This window comes from Catharus ustulatus, chromosome 12 (genome assembly GCF_009819885.2).
Source record: "Catharus ustulatus isolate bCatUst1 chromosome 12, bCatUst1.pri.v2, whole genome shotgun sequence".
Classification (NCBI taxonomy): Eukaryota; Metazoa; Chordata; class Aves; order Passeriformes; family Turdidae; genus Catharus; species Catharus ustulatus.
Window position 1 is genome coordinate 1,440,284 of NC_046232.1, and position 22,264 is coordinate 1,462,547.

At 44.9% G+C, this 22,264-nt stretch overlaps 1 protein-coding gene across 2 annotated transcripts in view; it reads left to right on the plus strand.

Annotated features, from left to right (window-relative positions):
* The window catches only part of PSTPIP1 (proline-serine-threonine phosphatase interacting protein 1), a 52,330-nt gene extending 31,556 nt beyond the window's left edge, over positions 1–20,774 (plus strand). For both annotated transcript variants that reach the window (XM_033070541.1, XM_033070542.1), the window contains 12 exons: positions 2,524–2,558; positions 3,431–3,537; positions 5,376–5,438; positions 6,348–6,446; positions 8,083–8,128; positions 8,916–8,995; positions 11,258–11,356; positions 11,872–11,968; positions 14,573–14,648; positions 16,134–16,204; positions 17,405–17,496; positions 19,019–20,774. In XM_033070541.1, the coding sequence (XP_032926432.1) occupies positions 2,524–2,558; positions 3,431–3,537; positions 5,376–5,438; positions 6,348–6,446; positions 8,083–8,128; positions 8,916–8,995; positions 11,258–11,356; positions 11,872–11,968; positions 14,573–14,648; positions 16,134–16,204; positions 17,405–17,496; positions 19,019–19,150 (997 nt within the window). In that variant the 3' untranslated portion in view covers positions 19,151–20,774. The remainder of the gene's footprint in view (positions 1–2,523; positions 2,559–3,430; positions 3,538–5,375; positions 5,439–6,347; positions 6,447–8,082; positions 8,129–8,915; positions 8,996–11,257; positions 11,357–11,871; positions 11,969–14,572; positions 14,649–16,133; positions 16,205–17,404; positions 17,497–19,018) is intronic.
* The last annotated feature ends 1,490 nt before the right edge of the window (positions 20,775–22,264 follow it).

The window sequence follows — 22,264 nt, forward strand, 5'->3', positions numbered from 1 at the left end:
AGACCAAAGAGTGTGGTGCAGCAGTGTACGTGGTGAGAATAGCTGTCACCAAAGCCCTGCCACTGGCAGGGCTCTGCTAATTACATCTCTGGTACCACGAAATTCAGCTTTGGATGGCTGTGAAACAGGCCAACAGAGCAATTCCTGATGGTCCCTGTGGCACAGAGGATAGCTCAGTGTTTCAGCAAAAACAAGGTCCAAAAACAAAGAGAGAGAAAGCAGAAAAAAGCCTAAAAAGCCAAACCCCGGCAGTAAGAATATTGCAACCACTAGATGGCAAAGCCCCCTCGAAATTGCTGCGTGGCTGTGGAAAGGCTCTGGCTGTTCCCTCTCATTCCAGAGCCAAGCACTCCCGTTTCCTGTTTCAGAATGAATTTTGACAAATCGAATCTTTACATGTACAACAGGGAGTCGTTTAACACAGAGTGCATTTGTGTGCAGCCTTGTTTTCAAGGAGAAACCCACGGGATTCTCCATGTGGGGGTGCCCAAAGGGAAGGCTGGAGCTCTGTCTTTACCAGAGGGCTTTAACCGTCTTCCAGAGCACATTAAAGCTGTCAGATTTTCAGTGTTGCTTGAATTGTTTTCAACCCTCGGTTTTCTAATTTAGCCACAGGACAAACACAAAAAAAATCAATTATTACCAGAATGCTAAGCAGCAGCATTTACTGAGGGTAAAACACTCTTTCAGAGTGTGCAGGAGAGTGAGATGTCCTCAGCCTCAGAGTAAAGCCCATAGCAATCCCCCCAGAAAGCCAAGCCCACCCAGAAGCAATAGGTAAGAGGTGCTGTACATCCACACCAGCACAGGCAGAATTAAAACTCATCCATATATCAGCTCCAGGAGTCACTTCCATTAAACCCTGTGAAGCACTGAAATATTTCACTGATATAATCAGAACATCCAGGAGCAAATCTCTGGCACTGCTGCTGCAGCCCAGCACTCATAAAGGGAGTCCTGATGGATCCACAGGACAAAACTGGATTGATTTATTCTCTCCCACATGGGTAACATGGCATGATGACATAGTTGCTGCCTCCTTAAACCCTGTGAGGATGTAAGGATCCAATTCACTGATTTTAGAAAATTATTATAAAAATAAGGAAGGAAATGGCTTAAGTCTATTTCAATCTACTTGCACCAGTCAGCAGCTATGAAACTGGCTGGACAAATCCTTCATGCAAGGAGGAGAACACCATGAGAGGCCATGCAGGGACAGAGTGACCCCTCTGTGCTCACAGCCAGGTGCATCATTGCACCAGAGACCTCCTGGCCTTACAGAGAGCCAGAAAAAGAGAGCAGCTCCAGGGCTGGCTGGTGGCCATGGCAGCTCAGGTACCTGGAAACCAAAAAAGCAGCTAATTGCTTTTGTCCTTGATGTATATTGAGAAAGTGCTATTTTTCATTATCCACTACAGCAATTTTGCCAGTTTTTGCATAATTTGAATCACCAACAACAAAGGGAAAAAAATATCTGCAAAAGATAAATCAACATGGAATGCACACAGTATGCCCAGTTTGCAAATGCCCTCTATTTTTAAAATTTCAGTATTTACCTGTTTCAGATACGAACTTGTTAGCACATTCCCCACCTCCTATTGAAAATTACCAACTGGAAAAGAAAATTTTATTCCTTGTATATATTTATTTTTTCAAAATATCCATTAGATCTTTTAGATGAGAAAAAAGCCGTCTCTGGTGCTGATATTCAACTTGTCTTTTAATGTCACGCTTTTAATTAGCTGAAACTAATACTGCTTGTTTCCTTTGGGGTGTGAAAATTTAGTTTCCATCAAAATTTCACACCAGCCTAACTTTTTACAAAATAAACCTTCAAATGCATAAGTGTTGTCAGGAAAATGCTTAAAAATAGAGCATAGAACATCTAGAATGTTCTCCCTGGCTTATCTCAGGAGATTCACCACAATCTAATTGAACTATTAAAAAAAAACCAAACAAGCAGCTCTTCTTTTTTGCCAGGATGTGTGCGGGATGCTCGGCAGGAGCCGGGATGTGTGCGGGATGTGACATGAGCCGGGATGTGTGCGGGATGTGACAGGAGCCGGGATGTGACAGGAGCCGGGATGTGACAGGAGCCGGGATGTGTGCGGGATGCTCGGCAGGGGGTGCTCGGCAGGCGCGGTGCGGGCTCTGCTGCGGTTCCTTCCCCATTCAGGTTTGGCTCCACCCTTCAGGCTGCTGCTCCGGTTCCCCCCGGCCCGCAGCGTTCCTCTCGTCCCCACCTGCACGGTGCGGGAGCGCCTGTCAACACTCCCGGTCACAAACAGTGCACAGAAGGAGTGCTGCAATTCCCTGCTCCATGGAGCATTTTGTTGCATTTCCTGATGGTAACAGATTGATGCCATTGTGCTTGTTAGCATGGTCAGCTTTTATTGTGAGGCCATTAAGGGTTTTATCTTTGTGTGGATCTTTGAGGTTCTGAGGGAAAGTTTTTTTTTTTTCCTGGATTCACAACCACCCTTAGAAGCCCCTAATATAAAGTGTCTTGTTTCTGCCCCACAGCACACTGAAGGCAGCGTTTGAGATGCTCAAGCAACGTGAGTATTTCCTTGTTCCCTTCTGACCTGGGAAACACAGATACCCAATGTGTTCATCCTGTTCCCCACACCATTCCCAGCTTTTCTTTCACACCTGGAGTGTAAAGAGGGGAGAAAATGGATGCCTACTCAGTCTGGTAGCAAAGAAAATAGCTTGTCCTTCAAGTAAATTTTAGCTGGGTCAAGTCACAAGATATGAACTCTGTTCCCTCTTCTGCAAACCACAGCCACCAAACCAGCTTCCCAAATGTGCGCCAAGGCTCAATGAAACCCTTTGACACACACAAAAAGCAGCCTCAGGGCAGCCAATAGGACCAGTACCTGGTCACTGGGACCTGCTGTTTACACCAAAACTCCCTCTTGAAAAGCAGCTGCTGCACTGAGGTATTTTTAGGGCCTGGAAAATGCAGGGTTCCATTTCAGAGGCACTAAAGCTGACAAATGCAGAGCAGCTCCCAGCCATTTCAAACAGCACCAGCCAGGTGCTCTGAAATTCAATCCATCTTGGCTGATCCTTGGGAATTCTCAGCATGCACCCTCATCTAATGACAGCCCAGCAGCACAGCCAGGACAAAGCACACACAGGGGTGAGGGAGGCCAGAGCTCCTTCCCTCCCTCTGTACCAAACCCCTGAGCCTCAGTCCCAAAGGAAGGGGGCAGCTGGGGTAAATGGGGCCATGAAGAAACACTCACTCTGCTCTTGAGCCCTCAGTAATGTCAGTGCATGCAGAAACACAAGGAGACCTTTTTTAAGGCTGCCCTGCTTGTGACAACTCATAGGGCAGCTACATCACAGAAACATCTCCTAAAAAATGTGACTTTATCTTTAAAGACCTTCCCACTCACTGAATATGAATTCTGATTTGCTTTAGAAATTGAAAATGTTGGAAACTCTCATATCCAGCTGGCAGTAATGCTGAAGGAAGAGCTGAAAGGAATAGAGGAGTTCCGAGAAAGGCAGAAGGAGCAAAGAAAAAAGGTGAGAAACCAGAGAAATGTTGAAACAGATTGGGTCAATGGTGACCTGTCTCCAGCCACAGGCTGGGAATTCTGCACAAGATGATAAAGCATTACCAGCATGCCCTGTTCCCTCTATGGATGAGACTGTGGAACAAAAATCTCTTTCTGTTCCCAGCTGGAAATAAAGCAGTGCTCTGAACTCAGGAGCCAGAGGCTTTTACTCTCTCTGGTGTAACTGCAGATGCTGTTGTTATTATTTCTGTAAGAACTTAATCCTTCCTTTTCTCTTTTTTATACCCTTGCTAATGGGTTTCTTTGATATGACCCTGCACAATCTCCAACTAAATGCACTAAATAAAGCTATAACACAAATGTTTAAAAACATGAAAGCAAATTAACGTCATGCTGAATGCAACACCAATATATGCTGAATTCCAAATACATGGAGTAAGTAGCATCTAGTTGATGCTGTATAATAAAAAACTTGAGTATATTTAAGGCCATTTCATCCCCTATGACGTTATCAAGCCCTAAGTCTTTTGAAAAATAGCTCTCAATAGAGACAGCAGTGACCACACTCACACTTTCTCTGGGTCCATGGGGTTGAAGGCAAAGACAGGACCATCCCTTCACTCTGACAGCACTGAGTGATGGAGGAGGAAAATAAGTATCTCTTTCTTTGCTAATTTTAAACAGGTGAAAATGCATATAACCAGTATCCAGTGCCACAAAAATCATGTGTCTACAAGCCCTGAATAGCAAAGAATTCAGAATATGAAAGGAGGTGAAACCAGTGCTGCTAGTGAGATTTGAGATTGGCAGTGATCTGATGAAGCAAATAAGGCATTGAAAGACAGACAGTAGGCACCAGGTTCATCAGTGTTTGTCCCCCATCCCCTTTGTCATTGGGATGTGCAGAGAGGCTCCCTCCTGTTGAGAACTGTAAGCCTGTAACTCAACTGGGAACAGTTAGAGAGGCCTGGGAAAAATAAAAAGGAAAGGCTGCTTTGGAATCTTAGATAAGCTTTTCTCTCTGTCCAGCATGTGGCTGTGAGGAAGCCAACATTAGACATGCTGGATGGTGTCAGCAGCTTTGGTAACTTCCCAAAATGCTGTGATTTGTGCAGTTCTGTAGCTGTCTCAGGACTGTGCCCAATGTGAAACAAGCAGCTGGGTAGCCCTGGAGAGAGTTTTGCTAGAACAGAATGTAAAGATTAAAGGACCAAAAGTCCCCCTGAAGAAATGCATCCCCTGCCAGTAGGAGCATATCTCATTGTCACATAAAGCTGGGCATATCACAGCCAGAGCCATGACAGCCAGAGACATCCAGCACTGTCCTTCCAACACTGCCCAGATGACTCCAGCATGGAAATCAAATCACACTGAGCAGAAAGGTGCCAGAAGCAGTGGAATATAAAAGAGACGGGAATTGTTCGGATTGAAAATGGACAACTCATGGGGAGACAGTGGTGTGGTCTGCAGAGATGTGGGATCAGGCTCTGGCACCAGCAAAGGAACCCTGCTGGCAGAGCCCACTGGGACTGGGTGTTGCAGTATTTCATATCCTTAAGAAAAAAAAAAAAGAAAAAAAAGGAGGAAGAAAATGAAGATCTGTCCTCTCTGCTATTAACGGAAACCACCAAAGCAGAATTATCTGGGATTATTTTTTTAGCTGGCACTTTGATGTTCTGTGTATCACTTAGAAACCTGTCATTTATAAAAGCAGAGTGAAGTAATTTTGCCCACAGAGAGGTGGCTTATAGAAAGGCCTTGACTGTGGTTCTCCTAATCCTTCTGCTGGAGAGGGAAGGAAGAAGTGCAAAGCAAGAAATTCTGAGCTGTGTGTGTTTCTTACAGTACGAATCTGCAATGGAGCGGATGCAGAAGAACAAAGTGTCCCATTATAAGAAAACCATGGAGGTAAGCAGGGAGGGCTTGGGCAGCTTTCCTAAGGCAAACTGGCTCCAGTAAAATCTCTATCACATGTACCTCTATTTAAAGAAAGGTCAGAGCTGTGTGAGTGTGCAAGAGTGTGTGAGGGAGGGAAGATGCCATTCCGGCTCCAGAAGGTTAATACAGGATGAGCAGTGCTCAGGTCAAACAGGATTTCATTCTTTCTAGGAATGGTACTTAGAGGAGTAAATACAATTTTTCAGTGTGTATAGGTACAATTTTAAGAACAGTGAGGGAATCTTGTGGGCAGAAGGAATCCTCTCCAGCTGGAAAGCTTGCAGGTACAGAAACTGCAGGCAACTGCCGCTAAAGGAAAGGAGCTGCAGACCTGTCAGTGCTACAGCTGGAAGTGCTCTAACAATTTTTTTTGAAATGTGGTTGTTCTAAGTGCATCTCTAAGATACAGAGATGTTTTGGTGCACATAAAGATTTTTCTTGCGTCTGAGAACTACACCAAGACTGTTGCCTCTGGGGTGCTGGCTCTGCCTCACAGCTTGGAGCAGTGACCAAGGCAACAGATGTCAACCCCCCCCCAGGGCCACCCCAGGAACCTGGGCTCCCAATTTCATCTCTCCATGGTTGCTTGGGCAGATCCCTGATGCACAAGTGGTGGCAGAGCATCCCTGAGCCCTCAGGGAGTTGCAGTTGTACAAAGCAAACAATTTCAGGGCTGCACCATTTGTGCTGCCAGCCCCTACTCCAATGTTTCAGCTCCATTTTTCACTCCTTATGGTGTCATTGGGGTTTTTTCTATTGCCCAAACCGGGCACTGATTTTGTCCCCCAAACTGCAAATGAGAAAGTGGTGGAATATCAGTGAGGGGGGATCCCAACCTTGTTCCCCCCAGAGGCTCATGCTTGATCTCATTTCCCCCAGTCCAAGAAGACCTACGAGCAGAAGTGCAGGGAGGCAGACGAGGCCGAGCAGTCCTTGGAACGCACCAGCGCTTCAGGCAGCCAAAAGCAAACAGAAAAGGTACCTGAGATGGGAGTGCTCTGCAGAGCTATACCATTCACCAACCTACACAATGCCAGGGGCTTTGTCTTCAAATTAACCCCAAAGAACCCTCTGGGAAGGGACTAAGTTATCTAATTAATTTATCCCAGACTGTGATCCAATTGCTCTATGAATCCTGAAAGGAAACTGAATGAGAATTTTCTCTGAAATTATTCATTAAGAAAAAGAAACAAGTGAAAAATATATCATGCAGTCAGTTTTGCCTTTTGGTCTCTTACACTTAGTAGGCACAGCATCTTAAATTAAAATGCATATTTTTCCTCAATGTTTTCTCCTTATGGTGAGTTTAATTTCAACTAAATCTACAGACTCAAAAATAAATCGTTGGAAATTAGGGCACTGCAGTCCTTCATTGCATCGTCTTGATACTTGTAGCTGACAATTCACTAACTTTTAATGGGAACATTTTACAGTGAAACAGATGGAGGAAACAAAATAAACGAACTCCCTTTGGCTCGATAAAAATCAGTGCAGTGTAAGCAAAAAGGATCAAAAATCATCTCAAGGAGATTGTGGAGGGGTGGTGTGGAGACTCTAAAAACAGCATCAGAACTTCACATTTTATTTCCAGCATTCCCTGATCTTTGATGAGCAAAGCCCTGCAGCTTAGCTGCAAAGAGGGGATGGAATCCCAGCCCTGCCAGAATGACACCAGAACATTTCTCAGCTTCAATGGCAGCTGAAGCTGACCCAGGTCCTTTTCATGCAGGATCTCAGGGTGCTCCATTGCCATTTCTTCCCCACACATGCCAGCCAGCACGTTGGGAATTCACAGAGGCAGCTCACAGGTTGTTTAATTCTGCTCAGCATTTGCAAACACTTTGGGCCAGGAAGCAAATAAGAATGAAGCTTCTGTTGTCAGCTTACTCCACATTTCCCAGCCAGCTGTGATGAGGAATATGATCATAAGAATCCCCACCTGAGCCTTGTCTTCAAGGGCAGGGTGGGAGAATGTATTACACTGATGTCTAGAGCAGTGCATTACTGTGCTGTCATCACCATCTGTGCAGAGAGACCTGTGAGTACAGACCTGTCACTGATGGCTGTTTTCACATTTGCTAAAAGCTGCAGCTTTTTAAAACAGAGAACTTCTACTTAGAGTGAATTCTGCTTTTAGGCTTCTGAGTTGTTATGGGAAATAATCTGGCATTTGCAAAGTATTTTAAAAGCTGTGTGCTTTTCATCTGAGTATTACATGAGGAGCTTGAAAGATGAAGAATTTTAACTGCCATTTATTACTGCTTATAAATAGCTATTAGAAAAGCACATCAAACAATTGAGAAAAAACAACTGAGCCAGCAGGCACAGCTTCAGGCTGGATCATGCTGGCTCTGAGCTCCTCTGGCAAGGGTGTCTGAATGGAAATCTTTCCTTTGAAGTCATTGAAACTGTGGCTGCACCTGGTAGATTCTGGTCCCTGCTCCATAGCACACATTCAGCAGAACTGTGCATAAAGGGGGGACAGCCAGGAAGTGCTTGCAAGTAAGAGCCTTTCTCCTAGAGAGGAAAAGAGAGCAGGCAGCACAAAAAATGGAGCAGAAGCCAAAGGAAATATGTCAGAAATTAATTTGGGGTGTTTCTTTTCCTGTTTCAGAGCCAGAACAAAGCCAAGCAATGCAGAGATGCAGCAAATGAAGCAGGTGATGCTGTTTGCAGCTGAACTATGATTCTTCTCAGCAAAGGTCTGCCAGCACAGGATTTGGGTAGAACACATCCAGATCAGCCAGGCTGTCAGGGTTTCCACAGCTACCTACCCAAAGAGTAATGAAGAAGCCTCTAAACAGCAGCAACCCAACAGTTATCAGCATTCACTCCCCTCTGTGGAAATGCCAGTGTCCTGCTGGCATTAAAGAATTTACAGAAGAACTTCTTTAGGGACTTCACCCAGGGAAGAAAAGCTCTTCTTGAAGCAAGTCTGAAAGCACAGCAGAACTGACAGCCCAATGAGATCCCCCAGGCCCCTGTGCATGAGCACAGTGGTGATCTCCAGCCACAAACGTGTGCATGCCCTGGAGGACAGGCCAGCACACACTGAGCTGGCTCAGGAGCTCAGGCCTGTCCCTCCCTGCTCATGGAACAGCTCACACCAAACCACATGGCTCACCTGGCTGCCATGAACAGGAAAGAACCTAAGGATACTCAGTGCCCAAGCATGGTCCAGGCTCTTCATCTCTGAATTGTATTCTCCCTGCCATAAAGTTTATAAATGACCTGAAAACCATGCAGAGAGAATCCTTACTCTAGTACATAGCTACAAAGAAAAAACTCAACAATAATTGTGCCCCACCAGTTCCAAGCTCATATTTTTGTGATTCTCAAGCAAACCACAGGCCTGACATGCAGGAATCACAGGGAAGGAGAATAGGAGGAAAGAGCAAGGCTGTATCACTTTTCCCTGACTGCTGGGTTTCTGTTCTGTGTTTACAGAGAATGTGTACAAACAGAACATCGAGCAGCTGGATAAGGTCAGGACAGAGTGGGAACAGGAACACATCAAGACCTGCGAGGTAAACACTGACTTTTGCAGCGATGTTTGCACACTCTTTATTTTATGTGATTGGAAGATTTCAGTCTAAGGCCTGAAATACCATCCCAGGGGTTTTGCTTTATGTGGAGTCTCAGCAGATGTCTTTGCAAAATTACTGCAAAAACTGGAGCTTATTTAGACATAGCTGCTCCTGTCTCACTGAAACTCTCCTTGCTTGGTCAGCATAGCTCTGTAAAAATAAAGGAGGGGCATAAGTGCAGAGGTGGGAGAGGTGGAGCAGTATATGAACTGATGCATACCCCAGTCACTCTTTATATTTCTTAGCACTTTAAATTCACCAGCAGGAATATTTTTTGTCCTCTGCCATGAAATTATCTTTCAGCTGAAAGATGGTGGTAGAAAAGTCTCTATCTCCATTTTACTGAGGATGGACGAGGAGATTTGCACTTGGCTATTAAGTTTTGCACAACGATTTACAAGAACTGGTTGGCATCCAAATCAGCCACACATTTGATCACAGTAATCCCTCAAGTACATTTGCCCATCTGCTAAAGTCTGATTTTGCTATATTTACTTGTTGCAGGCTTTATTTCCACATAAAATAAAACGCTAGGATACCTTCCCAGTTCTCTGCTTCCTCTTAAATATTCTCTGAGAGGACTGGGAAGCCCCACAACTGGCACAAACATTTCCACAAATATTATGCCAAGCCTTAGCCTTCCAAAGATGCATTTTTTCTCCCTTCTTAAAAAGCAAAAAAAAACAGTGAAGCATTCCACAGCCTCACACTCTTTTTTGTCCCATATGGCTAAATCCTGACCTGCCCACTTCTTAATCCAAACATCCATTCACAAAGGAAGGGCATCTTTAATGCCTTCTTTTGAAAGTGCTTGTAGAGAGAACTGATACTCCTTGGGGGTTTTAAAAACTAGCAATTAGTACAAAAAGCAGCTTAAATTCCTACACTTGTGGCTGCATAGTGGGGAATCTGGAAGTGCTGGGTTTGCTTGGATCTCTGAGTGCTGGACAACCACAGCCTGGCAAGTGGCAGCACTGGGCTGGCCTTTGTCACAGGGGCTGTGCCACATTGTCAAGGAGTGCCCTGGTCCTCCAGCAGCACGAGGGATGTGGCAAACACAACACCCAGCTGTGCTTTTGTGGGTGCTCACAAGAGCTTAGAAGCTCAGTCACCACACTTCCCTTTTGGATTTCCTGCATTTCCTGACAGGTCACCATTTACCTGGAAAATTCCCCGTTGGCTCTGGTGCTGTTTCAGCAGCCTTGAGGGCCACAGGCTTTCTGTTCAGAAAATTAAAAAATTGAAATACTCATTCCCCACCTTGCAGGTTCTCTTTTACTCTCAGAAACCAGTCCCCACAGCAGCTTACTCCCTTGACAGATTCCTTTTTCTGTTTTTTTTTTTTTCTAGTCAGTAAGTTATTAGATGGCAGGCAGCACACCCAACTGAGTGTTCTGCTGAATGTTGTATACATTTGTGCTGTTCTGGACATAATTACTAGCAAATAGAGATGTAGACAGATGGCTGGAAGCATCTGAGATTTTCACACCTCATAGAAAACCAAAACCTTGTTCTACTTTTTGTTCTACTTTTAACAGTAAAACGTAGAGATCAGGGTGATTTGGTTTTTTCAAAGTTTTTAAAGAAAGAGCTTATCTGCCTCTTCCCCCAAATTGGTTCACACTTCTCTCTCTGCCTCTTCATTCTTCCTAAGCAGTGCAGCTTAGGAAGGAATGAGGAAGCCGGACAGATGAGGGAAGGGAAAGAGAAAAATGCCTTGTCTTTACCACAAAAATAACCTTTGATATGCAGAGTCAACCCCAGAGTGCCTTAAGTATCTTCAGAAGGGAAAAATTTAGAGAGACATTTTAGATGGCAGAGGTGGATGGTTTTGGCTTTGCCTCTAACATGAATACAACCCTTTCATGCCAGTACTCTACTGATTTGTTAGACATCAAGATTTGTGTGATGGGCAGACAGGACCCTGACTCTGAAATCCTCAACAGCAGAGGGAGCAGTCAAATCCAGGTCTGGATTCTTCTCCCTTGCTTTGTTTTTGTATCTGAAATGTAACTTTAATTTGGTGTAACCGATTAGAACAGGTTTTTGAGCACAAACAGTAGATGTACTTTCTCCACCAACTGACAAAACATCCTTTACAATGGTGCCTTCAGAATAGGTTTGCACCCCCAGCGTTGTCCCAGCCTGCAAAGCAAATAATTCACCAGCCCAGGCTCTATCACAGTTCCTGTTTGGCTTTAGGTGTTCCAGCTGCAGGAGTGCGACCGCATCACCATCCTGCGGAACTCGCTGTGGGTGCACTGCAACCAGCTGTCTCTGCAGTGTGTGAAGGATGATGAGGTACAGCTACCCTCCCTCCTCTGCACTGCTGCCTCTCACTGCTGCTCTCTCTGATCTCTCTCATCACATGCATGGCTGCATGCAGACAGGCTGGGTCACCCCTTGTGTCCTCCTTGGTTTGCTGGGGAGCCCTTCCTGCTACCAAAACACTCAGCTGAGGGTATTTGGGCTCTGACACCATTTCAAAAAAGGCATCCAGTCATGGCCTCAGTACTGGAAGATGTAAAGAATGCACTGGATTTGACTTTGAATGGTTGCTTCCTGCTATTAATTTCTTTATTGTTGAGAAGTTCTGGGCTGTCTTTGTCCCGCTCTCTTTAAAGACTATCCAGAGCATAAACAAACAGGTGTGTTTACAGGAATATTGGTACAGGGGACAGGCTAAAGGTCAGCCAGGTCACACATGTACCAAGTATAAAGTGTTTCTTAAGGGGACAATTATTACAAGAGCATTGTTTGTTAATTAAACGTGAAATGTGAAAAGTGGAATGAAACTCTTGGATTCTGTTTTGTAGCTCTATGAAGAGGTTCGGCTCAGCCTGGAGAACTGTGTTGTGGAGTCAGACATAGACTACTTCATTAAGACAAAAATGACAGGAACACAACCCCCAGGTAATTACTCCTCCTGATCTTGTCAGATGCCTTGTGCAGTACATGTCCTTTGGAGGTGACACCAGCTGGAGGAGTTTCTGCTCCAGCTTTTCATTCCCACCTGCCATGGCTCACTTCCCCCACATTGTGCTCTAAGTGGGATAGCAGAATGATCCAGCTTAAAAATAACCCTCCAAAGAAGAAAAAAACTTCTTTTGGCTTTGCAACCAGGCTCATTTCACAGTACAGCTGAACTGACACCGCTAAGGAGGTGGCAAATTGCCTTGCACAAATGGCAACTTCAGCTTCCTGCAGTGGTGACAAGCCAGAGCCAGCTCACCATGTAACTGCACCCCAGTGTCCCCTTACAGAGGTGCTACCTCTCCATCTGCAGCACAGTTTCCTCTTCTGTCCCACATGCCCAATGGGAGTAACAGATATTCTGTCTCAGGAAGTTGGTGTAAGCCAAGACTTTGGCTGGGGGAAATTCTGAATTCTGAAATTCTGAATGCAATTGGCTTTGTCCCAGCCCACAGAACTGCTGTCAGGTTCACAGGCTCTGCCCATTCAAGCCAAAGCTGCCTTTTCCCTGACTTCAGTGCTCACAACCTCTGGGCTGAAAGGGAGATTGACCTTGTGCAGTTGTAAAATGAAATCTGCTGCTCCAGGGTAGGAGTCCATCAAACACTCCTCAGGAAAGGAGCTGTCTGATGTGTCACATGCCAGCCACACACCACACCCGAGCACTTCAACAGGGACACCAGATAGTTCCATAAAACCCTTCCATGCCAGCGTTTGTACAAGTACAAAATGTGAAGGCCTGATCCCTGGGGATAATTATCTCATACAAGAACAAGTCCCACCCCTTTATTTTCACTGCAGAGCCCAAAGCTGGCAGGAATTACATCCCAGGACCTTCTTCAGCAGAGCTGCGTGCTGCCACAAACACAGCACTGAGCTGAGGCCTGCTTTTCACTCAGCCTTTTTGTCATTACTCTTGTGATGGTTAAAAATTGGGATTTGGGGAATTATTTAAAACTAATATATTGATGGTGCACTGGATGCCATTTTGCAGCTATAGCCTTCTTCACACAGGGGATTTAATACTACTGGTACAGGAGAATTTACCCAGGAAAAATTAAATTTTCAGTGGCAGAAGGGAGAACTGTGACTTGCAACAGTGTGAAACAACTTCTGTATGCTAAGAAATGTGTAATTCTCAGCTAGGACTTTTTTGGTTTAGGTTTTTGGGGTTTTTTCCCTATTTGAGATTTATCATTCTCCAGTCACCTGGGAAATTCCTACAAAAAGCTCTTGGCCATGTCAGAGTCATTTCTAATAAGAACTAGCTGGAAAAAAAAACCCTTGAGAGCTTTATAAAAGGCAAAGAAAAACCTGACTTGCTTTCTTGTTGTTTTTATTTTTGCCACCTTCTAGAAGATGACATGTTCTGGAAGCAATGCCCCAATATCTCCACAGCTCTGGCTAATGAGTTTGCACTGTGGCACATGGTGAGCTGTTGATCTGTGCTATGATTTGCAAAGTGCAGGAGGAATCCCACGTGTAATTTTGAAGGTGTGGCAGACCTTCATCCTAACCCAACCTTCCTGATGGTCTTGCTCACTTCCTTTTCTACCCAATCTTACAATGCCCTCTAACTTGGAAAGTGCACCAAGGTGACAATGCAGAAGGGCAACAGGAGACCCTTAAATTGGCCAGAAAACTCCCTAATTACTGTGAATCTTATCTGTAGGGATTCTTCACACTCTGCAGCTCTGTGTGCCTGCTCTGCTTATTATCCTGGCTGAGGCAGTGTGAGAATGTCAGTATAACCTTTAGCCCAAGTGCAATGTCTTCCTGAACTTGCTGCTCTCGGGGCTGAGATAAAACACTCCCCCAGGCTTCACCCGCGTTTGTTTGGCTCTCACAGCCAGCAGGCAGAAAGGCTGTGGGGCCACCAGCTGTAAGCAACTGCACTAGGGGCAAACAAATCCATCTGTAACTATTTCATCTGTAAAGTTACACTCGGAAATGGTCTCAATTCCACCCTTAACGACACCAGAGGGGAGAGCGCAGGAGCTGCAACCTAAATGTGTTTGAGAGAACAAAACCCAAATATCTCTGGGTAAACAGCAAACAAGCTCTCAGGGGGCAGAGGGGGGAGATAGGGAAGGTGGGGAAACACAAGAACCAGCAGGAAATAGCTCGTTATTGGTTCAGGCAATAACACAAATCTTCCCAGCTCGGACAAAAGGTCCTGACTGGATACAGTGAGGAAAAAAGAAACAAAATGCACTGCAGGAAATTCTACCGTGAACACTGCTTGGGGCTCCCAGTGACCATACTCTGCCCCCTTAGATCTGAGCTTTGAGGCAGGGAAAGAAACAGCCATGGAGGAAACTGCCTGCCTCATCAGGGCAGTCGCAGCTCTTCAGGGGGTGCCTGTTCCCAGCCACTGGAATGGCTTTTGCCAAGTCCCCAGGTTCCCCTGAGCTGCTCCAGCCACATTCAGGTGAGGGCACACAGGTGCTGCCCTGCAGTTTGCTCCAGCAGCCCAGTCACATTGTGGCAGGCAGAATACAGTGTTTGCTGTTTGAACATCTCCTTTTTCTGGCCCTGTTGCAGCTGCCATAGGGTACGAGAACTACTACAGCAGGGAGCGCAGCAGCAGCCCCACCCAGTCCTGCGGCATGATGAAGAGGTGAGTGGCACAGCCCAGTTCCCAGAACGGGGATTTCTCCAGGCCACCAGCCACGGGTGGTGACAAAACACACATGGGAAGTTGTTATTGCTCCTCATTGGAGCAAGAGGCAGCTAGGTATCAGTACATGTGACTTGGCAGAAGTAAAGGTATTAAAATGGAGTCAGAGTAATTTTGCCGTGCCCTGGGATGAGTTCATCACACAATTACTCAGGCAGCAGTGGGTAGCAGTCACTCCTTTCCTCTTTCCTACTTAGTCAGGGCACGTAGCAACAACACCAGTTTGTTCCAGGGAGGGTGAAAGTGAATCTGCCTGGGAGCAAAGGCTGGGAGAGCTGTCCTTCAGACCAATTCCTCCATCCTTCAGCTGAGCAGAACAAAGAGCTGCTCTCTCTATCTGGATCAAAGGGAAAAAACACAGGGTGGGAAAACTCTGATGATTAGGGAGGCAATTTTCCTTTTTCTTGTCCATTTCTGTGGTAAATGGTAGAACACAGATGCAGTTATAGCAGCAGAAGAGCATGGTGGCTCCATTGGTTTAAATATTTTATACTAAAATGGCAAATTCACAGTGGGGAGGGCACTACAGTTAAAGCAGAAGAGATTTATAATTTAACAAGCCCTATGACGTGGCAAAGGCAGGAGGCAGGCAGTGATCTCCCATTTGAAATATGGTCCAGGCTTTTTGTGAAAAACAACATTTTGTTTTTCAGTTGGAAACTGGATCTTCTTAGTAATGAATTCAGTCTGCATCCTGAGCAGTTACATAAGGCAGTTGTGCTGCCATTCAGAACACAACTGTGAGCAGCATGGGCAAGGAGCTAGAGACACTCAGCCTGAGTCTTTCAGAACTCTTGAGATAGGACATCCAATTTCCAGAAAAACCTCAGTGTTCACTAGCTGAAAATTCAGACCCTTTAAATATGCCTTAAGCATGCAGTGCTATTTCTATCTCTGCTTGAGAATCCTAACCCATTTTCTCACTTGACTTAGTCTCCAGTACCCAGCTGTGGTATAGGAAATAACTAGGGATAGATTAAAATAAAAATTCACTTAAACTCACAGCTTTTAGAAAGGCTTGTTACACAAACTCTGTGTTTTAAATTGTATCAGGGTTTTCCTTAAACACAAAGAGATGTTAATCTCTTATAAGCAACTGACAATTTTCATTATTTTAACATTGTGGAATAATTGGAGTTTCACACCATGAGCCTTTGGTTCTACAAAAAAATATTATCTGCTGCATTTAATGCATAATTTAGTGAAGGCTGATGGTTCAATAGTCTGCTGCATTTTTAAAAATACATTTTTAAAGGAAGATAAATATATCTATAGCAGAAAAGAAAATAGAAGGCCATGGGAAGAGGTGACATCTACTCTGTGAAGCAAGATGGAGGGAAGGCTGAGTCAGAGAGCTGGGATGAAGGAATGCTCATACCCAGGCCTGTTCACTCATTTTGCTTTTGGCTTCTCTTGGTTCTGCAGATTCTCTGGACTGCTGCATGGGAGCAGCAAAAACACCACGGAAACTGCCACTCCTTCAGCCCCTCCTCTGGGTATGCTCTGCAGGAAATCATTTCACCACATGTGTTTGCTTTAGATCACATTGCTAAACCAGGCTTTGACATGGAGCAGAAATGTACAGCAGATACATGTTGGCAGGCAAGAGTAGTCTGGAAATGAACTTTGCTTGGATGTGTATTAAATTTCCCAGTTTAAAGTGGCAAATAATCCATATATTCTTCAAAACCTCCATCCAGTCGGGGGGGCTGTACACTCAGAGCAGCAGCCTGACATAGATATTAGTTTTCTCCTTGTGTAGTATAACTACCACTAAAAAGCCCCAGAAAGTACATAAAAATTTTAATAGAGCAAGCACATGTCTTATGAATATAAATATCCACCTCACTTCACAGTTACAATATTGTCTTGTAACTCTTAGAACTAGGAGTTTATCAGATGATATTTAAAACACAGTATGCTGATTATGTAGAAAGTAACAGTTTATGGCATTTTTTTATAGGTTTGATAAGCAAACAAAAGCTTTTTAACTGTAGTTCTTCCCAAAAGAAAAGTTGTTTTCCAACAGCTTTAAAATCAACTGCCTCTGTCAGACCAGCCTGCTTGGGCACTCAGAAACACAGCCCAGACTCTCTCCTGCTGCATTTGGTGCTCAGCAGGAGAAGTCCCAGACAGATGCTGGGAAGAAATGAGAAGTTTCCCTAATGACAACAAGCTGTATTAAAACAAAACATCTGCACAAAGAGTTATGTCTGTGACAAACAGCTATGTGAGAACTTTATAAAGCACTGGAAATGTCTGATGACCTATTGGCACAGTATTTTTCCATTTTTCTCAAGGGGGAAAGAAAAGTCCTATGTGAGCCACAGAACTGCTGAAATTATATACCCCGAGCAGCAACATTTTTAAACCATTTTAATCAGTGTTTCCCTCCTTGGATGACTTGGCTTGTGTTTTACCAGGGAAAACCTTTTTCCCAACTTGAGGCTGGAGCTATTTTGTGACCTCCCACAAAGTTCAGTGGGTGTATTGTCATCCCATGAATGGGAGACAGTTTTTGTGCAGGACTTTACCTACAGTTCACAGCAGCTTTTCTATACATGTGCATCTCCAGGCAGAGAGAGAACAGAATCCTTGTATTTGTGAACTCTTGCATGTGATCCCACACATTTATAAGCAACTGAACTCTTTGTTTCTGTGGTGGGTATTTAATCCTTTTTTTTTTCCCCTTGCAGAGAGAACAGACGGAGTCTATGCAACCCTTTTAGTAAATGAAATAGCTGGGACATCACGGGACTACAGAGTACTTTATGACTATACAGCCCAGGTAAAAAAAGGCTTCAAAATAAATACTTTATGCAGCACATTAAAATAAGCAATACTGATTGAAACATACTGAAAGTGTAAATTCTGTGAAGATGTTTCTGTCATTTTACAGGCAGGGACATGATGTGTCCTGCTCCAGTTTAGCACTCTGGTTCTCTATGCTGGAGAGGACAGAATCCCATAAAGGACTTTCTTTCCCTGGCCTTCCATGCTGTAAGCTGCAGAATCACAGTGGATGTGGTTCATCTGCCAGCAAAACTATCAAAGAGAACAACCTGCATCCTTCACTGGGAAACTGAACTCTCCCCAGCTCCAGTCCTGGCCAGCCAGAATACCATTAGTGAAAGGTTGTGAATGGACTGGTTATAAGTATTTGCTAATTCAGATGGACTCAGAACCTGGAGTCCAGCCCCACATGTCAGTTTAAAGGTTCCTTTTATTAGCTTTGGATCAGCAGAAGAAACAGCATCCAGGAGGTCTTATGTCTCAGTGCAGAGAGCCTCACACCAAGGGACCTGCCACAAACAGCCAACGTTGAAGTGTGACAGTGACAAATTAGATAGCCAGATAAATCATGAGAACAGAGAAAATGCTCAAAAGGAGCACTTTTCCTTAGGTGCAGCAGTATTCCAACACCTTTTATTCAATGTTGGGGGTGGTTTTTGCTTCATTCTAAACTTTCTTTTATTATTTACATGAAATTTCATGCCAGTACAGCTGAAAGCACCTCAGTGTTAATGGCAGTTCCCCTAAGGAGACACTGGATCACCTCATTACTCCAGGAGTCCCTTAAATCTGTGCTACACAGAGATACTCCCTGCTGAGAAAAGAGCCTGTTACTGCCTTTAGTATGTTGTACATTGAGGCCTCTCATTTTTTGAGACCATTTTTACCTACTCAAGTGCGTTAAATTTAGTTTTAGCTGACACCTCAAACATCTCTGGAAGCCTCCCTTATACTGTTTTCTATTTACTGCACTGTGGGCAGCAAAGTGGTTTCCTATGGAAAACAGGACAGCACCACTGAACACTGCTGGCTGCCTGGGAGCTCAGGGAGAGCTTATTTGCAACTCCTGCATTTGTCTGGGGATGAAAGTCACTGCTGTCTGAGAGTCACTGTCCCCCACTGGTCACTGACACTCCCTGCTAAAAGAACTGGCACCTATTTCAGGCATGGATTAGCAGAGGCACTGTTATCCCCCTTAGGAATCAAGATGTGCTCTGTTTTATTTAGCAACACCTGCAGACTATACAGGTCATGGGAGAGTGGAGTTTAACCCTTTCTGGACTTCCTCAGTGATAAAACCATCAGGTTGTGCTGGAGGAGACACCACAGAGGCTGGGGAAATTTGAGGATCTTAAGGAAATAGCCCAAATGCTTAATCCGTCACTGCCTGGTATTTCAGAACCAGGACACTGGCAGACTGTTGATGAAGAGCAGGATTAAAAACCCTCACCAGACACCTGCTTGGGCCCTCCTGTGCTCTCAGGCTAACTACATTTCTTCTCCCTGTGTCCTTTCAGAACGTGGATGAACTGGACATCAGTGAAGGAGACATTGTAGTTGTGATTGCAGAAAATGAGGATGGCTGGTGGACAGCAGAAAGGAACGGGCAGCAAGGCTTCGTGCCAGGCTCTTATCTTGAAAAGCTTTGATTAAAAGAACCTCCAGTCCTCAGACTTTACAAATATTCTGTTACTAAAAACAATCAGCACACAAGGTCTGCTTCAGCTGACCAAGGGCATCCCAGTAATAATAATGTTTTCTACAACTACCAGTCAGGAAATTACCAACTGACCATGCTTTTCTCTCCCTTGCTCTTGCCTCATGCCATTATTCTCCTGGCCTATGCTATCTGAAAAAAAAACCATCTTCACTTCTGAGAGATTGGGACTTGCATGCTTTGGCACAGTCCTACCCTGTGCTGCCAGCAGCATTTTCTGGCAGGAAAATCCTGCCCAGATCTCAGCTGTGCAAAGGGAAAAGATCACAAAAGCAAGTGCAGGTTCTGCAGGAGGGAGGACTGTCCCCAGCCAGCCTGGAGCCACTGTCACAGCCACAACAGCCACGTTCTCTGCCATGGGTCTCTTTCTCTCCATGCACAGGCCATGCTGGCAATTTTCACAGAGGATGGTTTATCAGTCACAGATGAAAACACAAAACCAGTGAATGCAGCCAGAGAGGAGCACCTGAAGGACCAGGACACATCCCAACGTGGGGCACTCCCCATCACAACCATCTCCTAACACAATGAAATCCATGCTAGCCATGGCTCTGCTTTGCACTGCATTCTGGGACAGATGATGGGCCCCAGGCTTGCTTTTGCCTTGGCTGGGAGGTTTCCCTAAACCCTCTCTGGGATTATGAAGTTTAAAAATCCAACAACACGACGAGCAGCTAGGCCAAGCCTCCAGCAGTGCTGCACTGCCCTGATTCCTCTCCCCTGAGCACCAGAGAATTGCCAATGACCTCCCCCAGCTATGTCAGCAGGGCAGCCTCCCTTCCACTGCTCAGCCTCTCTCTCCTGCCCAAGGGCTGCTCTGGCTCCATCTGCTGCCTGCACCTCTGAGACAGCTGCCACAGGGCCCTCCTGGGTAATGTGCTCATTCTTCAACAAAACCTCTTCAGAGATGGTGCACTGTGCAGGATCACTCTATTACACAGATTTCAGCTCTATCAGTCTTTCTAGTTTAATATTTAAGAACCTTTCTGTTACTGTATATTGTACAAGGGATTGATGGATAGTTTCTGCAATTCTTCCCTTTTCAGTATTTCAAGATAATTTAAAAAAAATTAAAAACTAGTGATTTAATTTGAATCTGAGCAAACTATTTCTGGGGGCAGAATGACCGTTTGTCAAGGTTTCAGGTCTTAAATCTGAATCAAGACAATGAAAATTAATCTTATTGCTGCCCAAAAGGCATGGAGGAGAGAGTCACTTAGTTCAGACACAGAGAAAGACAAGAGAAAGAAAAAGCTGTAATGGTCAATGCAATCTTTTCTTAAATGAAACACGGTGAAGTTCAGAGGCACTTGCAGTATTGCATTCAAATTTTTCCTTCAGGAATGGAACAGAAGTTGCTGCAGGCCCTGTTCCTCTGGCTGCCTGCAGCCCTTGCACAGGAGCTTGTCCTTCCCACCCTGGCCTGGCTCCCAGGCAGCACAGGCACACCAGGGCTGAAGGGCTCGAGCCCCTGGCATCAGCACAGGCTCGGGAGGGGCTGTGTCACAACAGAGCAACAACAGCAGTGCTGGCCCAGGCTGGAGGGGGAGGACAGGTTTCTGTGAGCACACCTGAAGTGACAGATGCACAATGGCTTCAGCTTGGCCAGGACATGAGTGGACAACCACAGTATCCCCTATTGGCACAAGAGATTTAATGGATTTACTTCTTGAACACTCAATCTTCCACAAAGAAGACTGTAATAAAGCAAGAAATAATTTTAGGTAGATATTTTGCAGATTATCTTAATTAAACAGAAAAAAACCCAAAACCTAACCAAAAACTACTGAGATGCACCTTCTCTAATGATGTGGGTGGGCCACACAGATTTTGCAGGACTCTTCACTTCTCTGGGGGCCCAACCTCACAAAAGGCACTGCAGGGCCCATTCCTAATTGCCCTGAAACCCTATTGCAGCTCATCCTTGCTTCCACGGAGCACATGGTCTACATCACCAACACACAGCTGCTGGAATGGTGGCTGCTCTTTCTCTCCCGTCAAATCATTCCATATTTTTGCTGTTAAAGTCAGGAAACCAATTTCCTTTCTACCAATCTCCTCTTCTGCCAAGTGAACCCAGTTGAATGGCAAGAGGCTATAGGTATTTCAAAATCTCCCAGTGTCACAGCATTTGGGTCCCACATGCTAACTCCAGACTGTTCAGGAAATGAAAAAGCAGCAGCAATGTTTTCTCATGAATCCTCTTGCTTCACGTGGTCTAGATATGGCTTGGAACTACTTATCAGCCAAATTCTTCAGTTTGCCCTATCTGCGTGGCAGCACTTGTCACAAATAGAACAGAGATACCAAGAAATACCCACACCCTCTGAGAACAGCCACATTTTAGGTGCCATCCATCAGTAGGAAAAGCAGGAAGGGCGGTTGTAGGTTACTGTCTCAGTAACACTGCCCCTATTAACATTTCCTCTCCAGTTTGGTAACATTTGGGCAATAAAATAGACACAAGCAAGTTGTCATTCAATTTTCAGCTAAGATGGGAACCTGAAATGAAATACCTTGCCAGTAGTATTATACTAAAGTCAAAACATGTATTGTTCTCTTTTACCATTTACTACCAATTAAGAAGAAGAACAGGAAAAGCTGTATGAAATAACATTTAACCAATTTAACCACATATAATTAGGAAATGTCTGCAAGTGTAGGGCAAGGTCCATCTCTGCACAGAACAGATTTCTGCATATGAAGAGCCCACAAGCCAGTAGTAACAACAAAGTAGTATCAGACCAATATCAGAGAGTTTCAACAGACCCGGCATAGCCAACACAGTCAAGCCTCCTGCCAAGCTCAGTGATCTGCAGAGCCATGCAGCTTCCAGTATTTCCAACAACTAAAAGCAAGGGCAGCTAACAGGAGGAAATCAACTTCTTCCCAGCAGAAGCATGTAACAGCATGTAACAGCATGTAACAGCATGTAACAGCAAGTAACAGCATGTAACAGCAGGAGCACAGGGACTGTTCAAGGTTTGAAGTGTTTCCCTGGCTGGGGCTCTGTATTGTGAACAACCCCAGTACACATCAGCCAAAG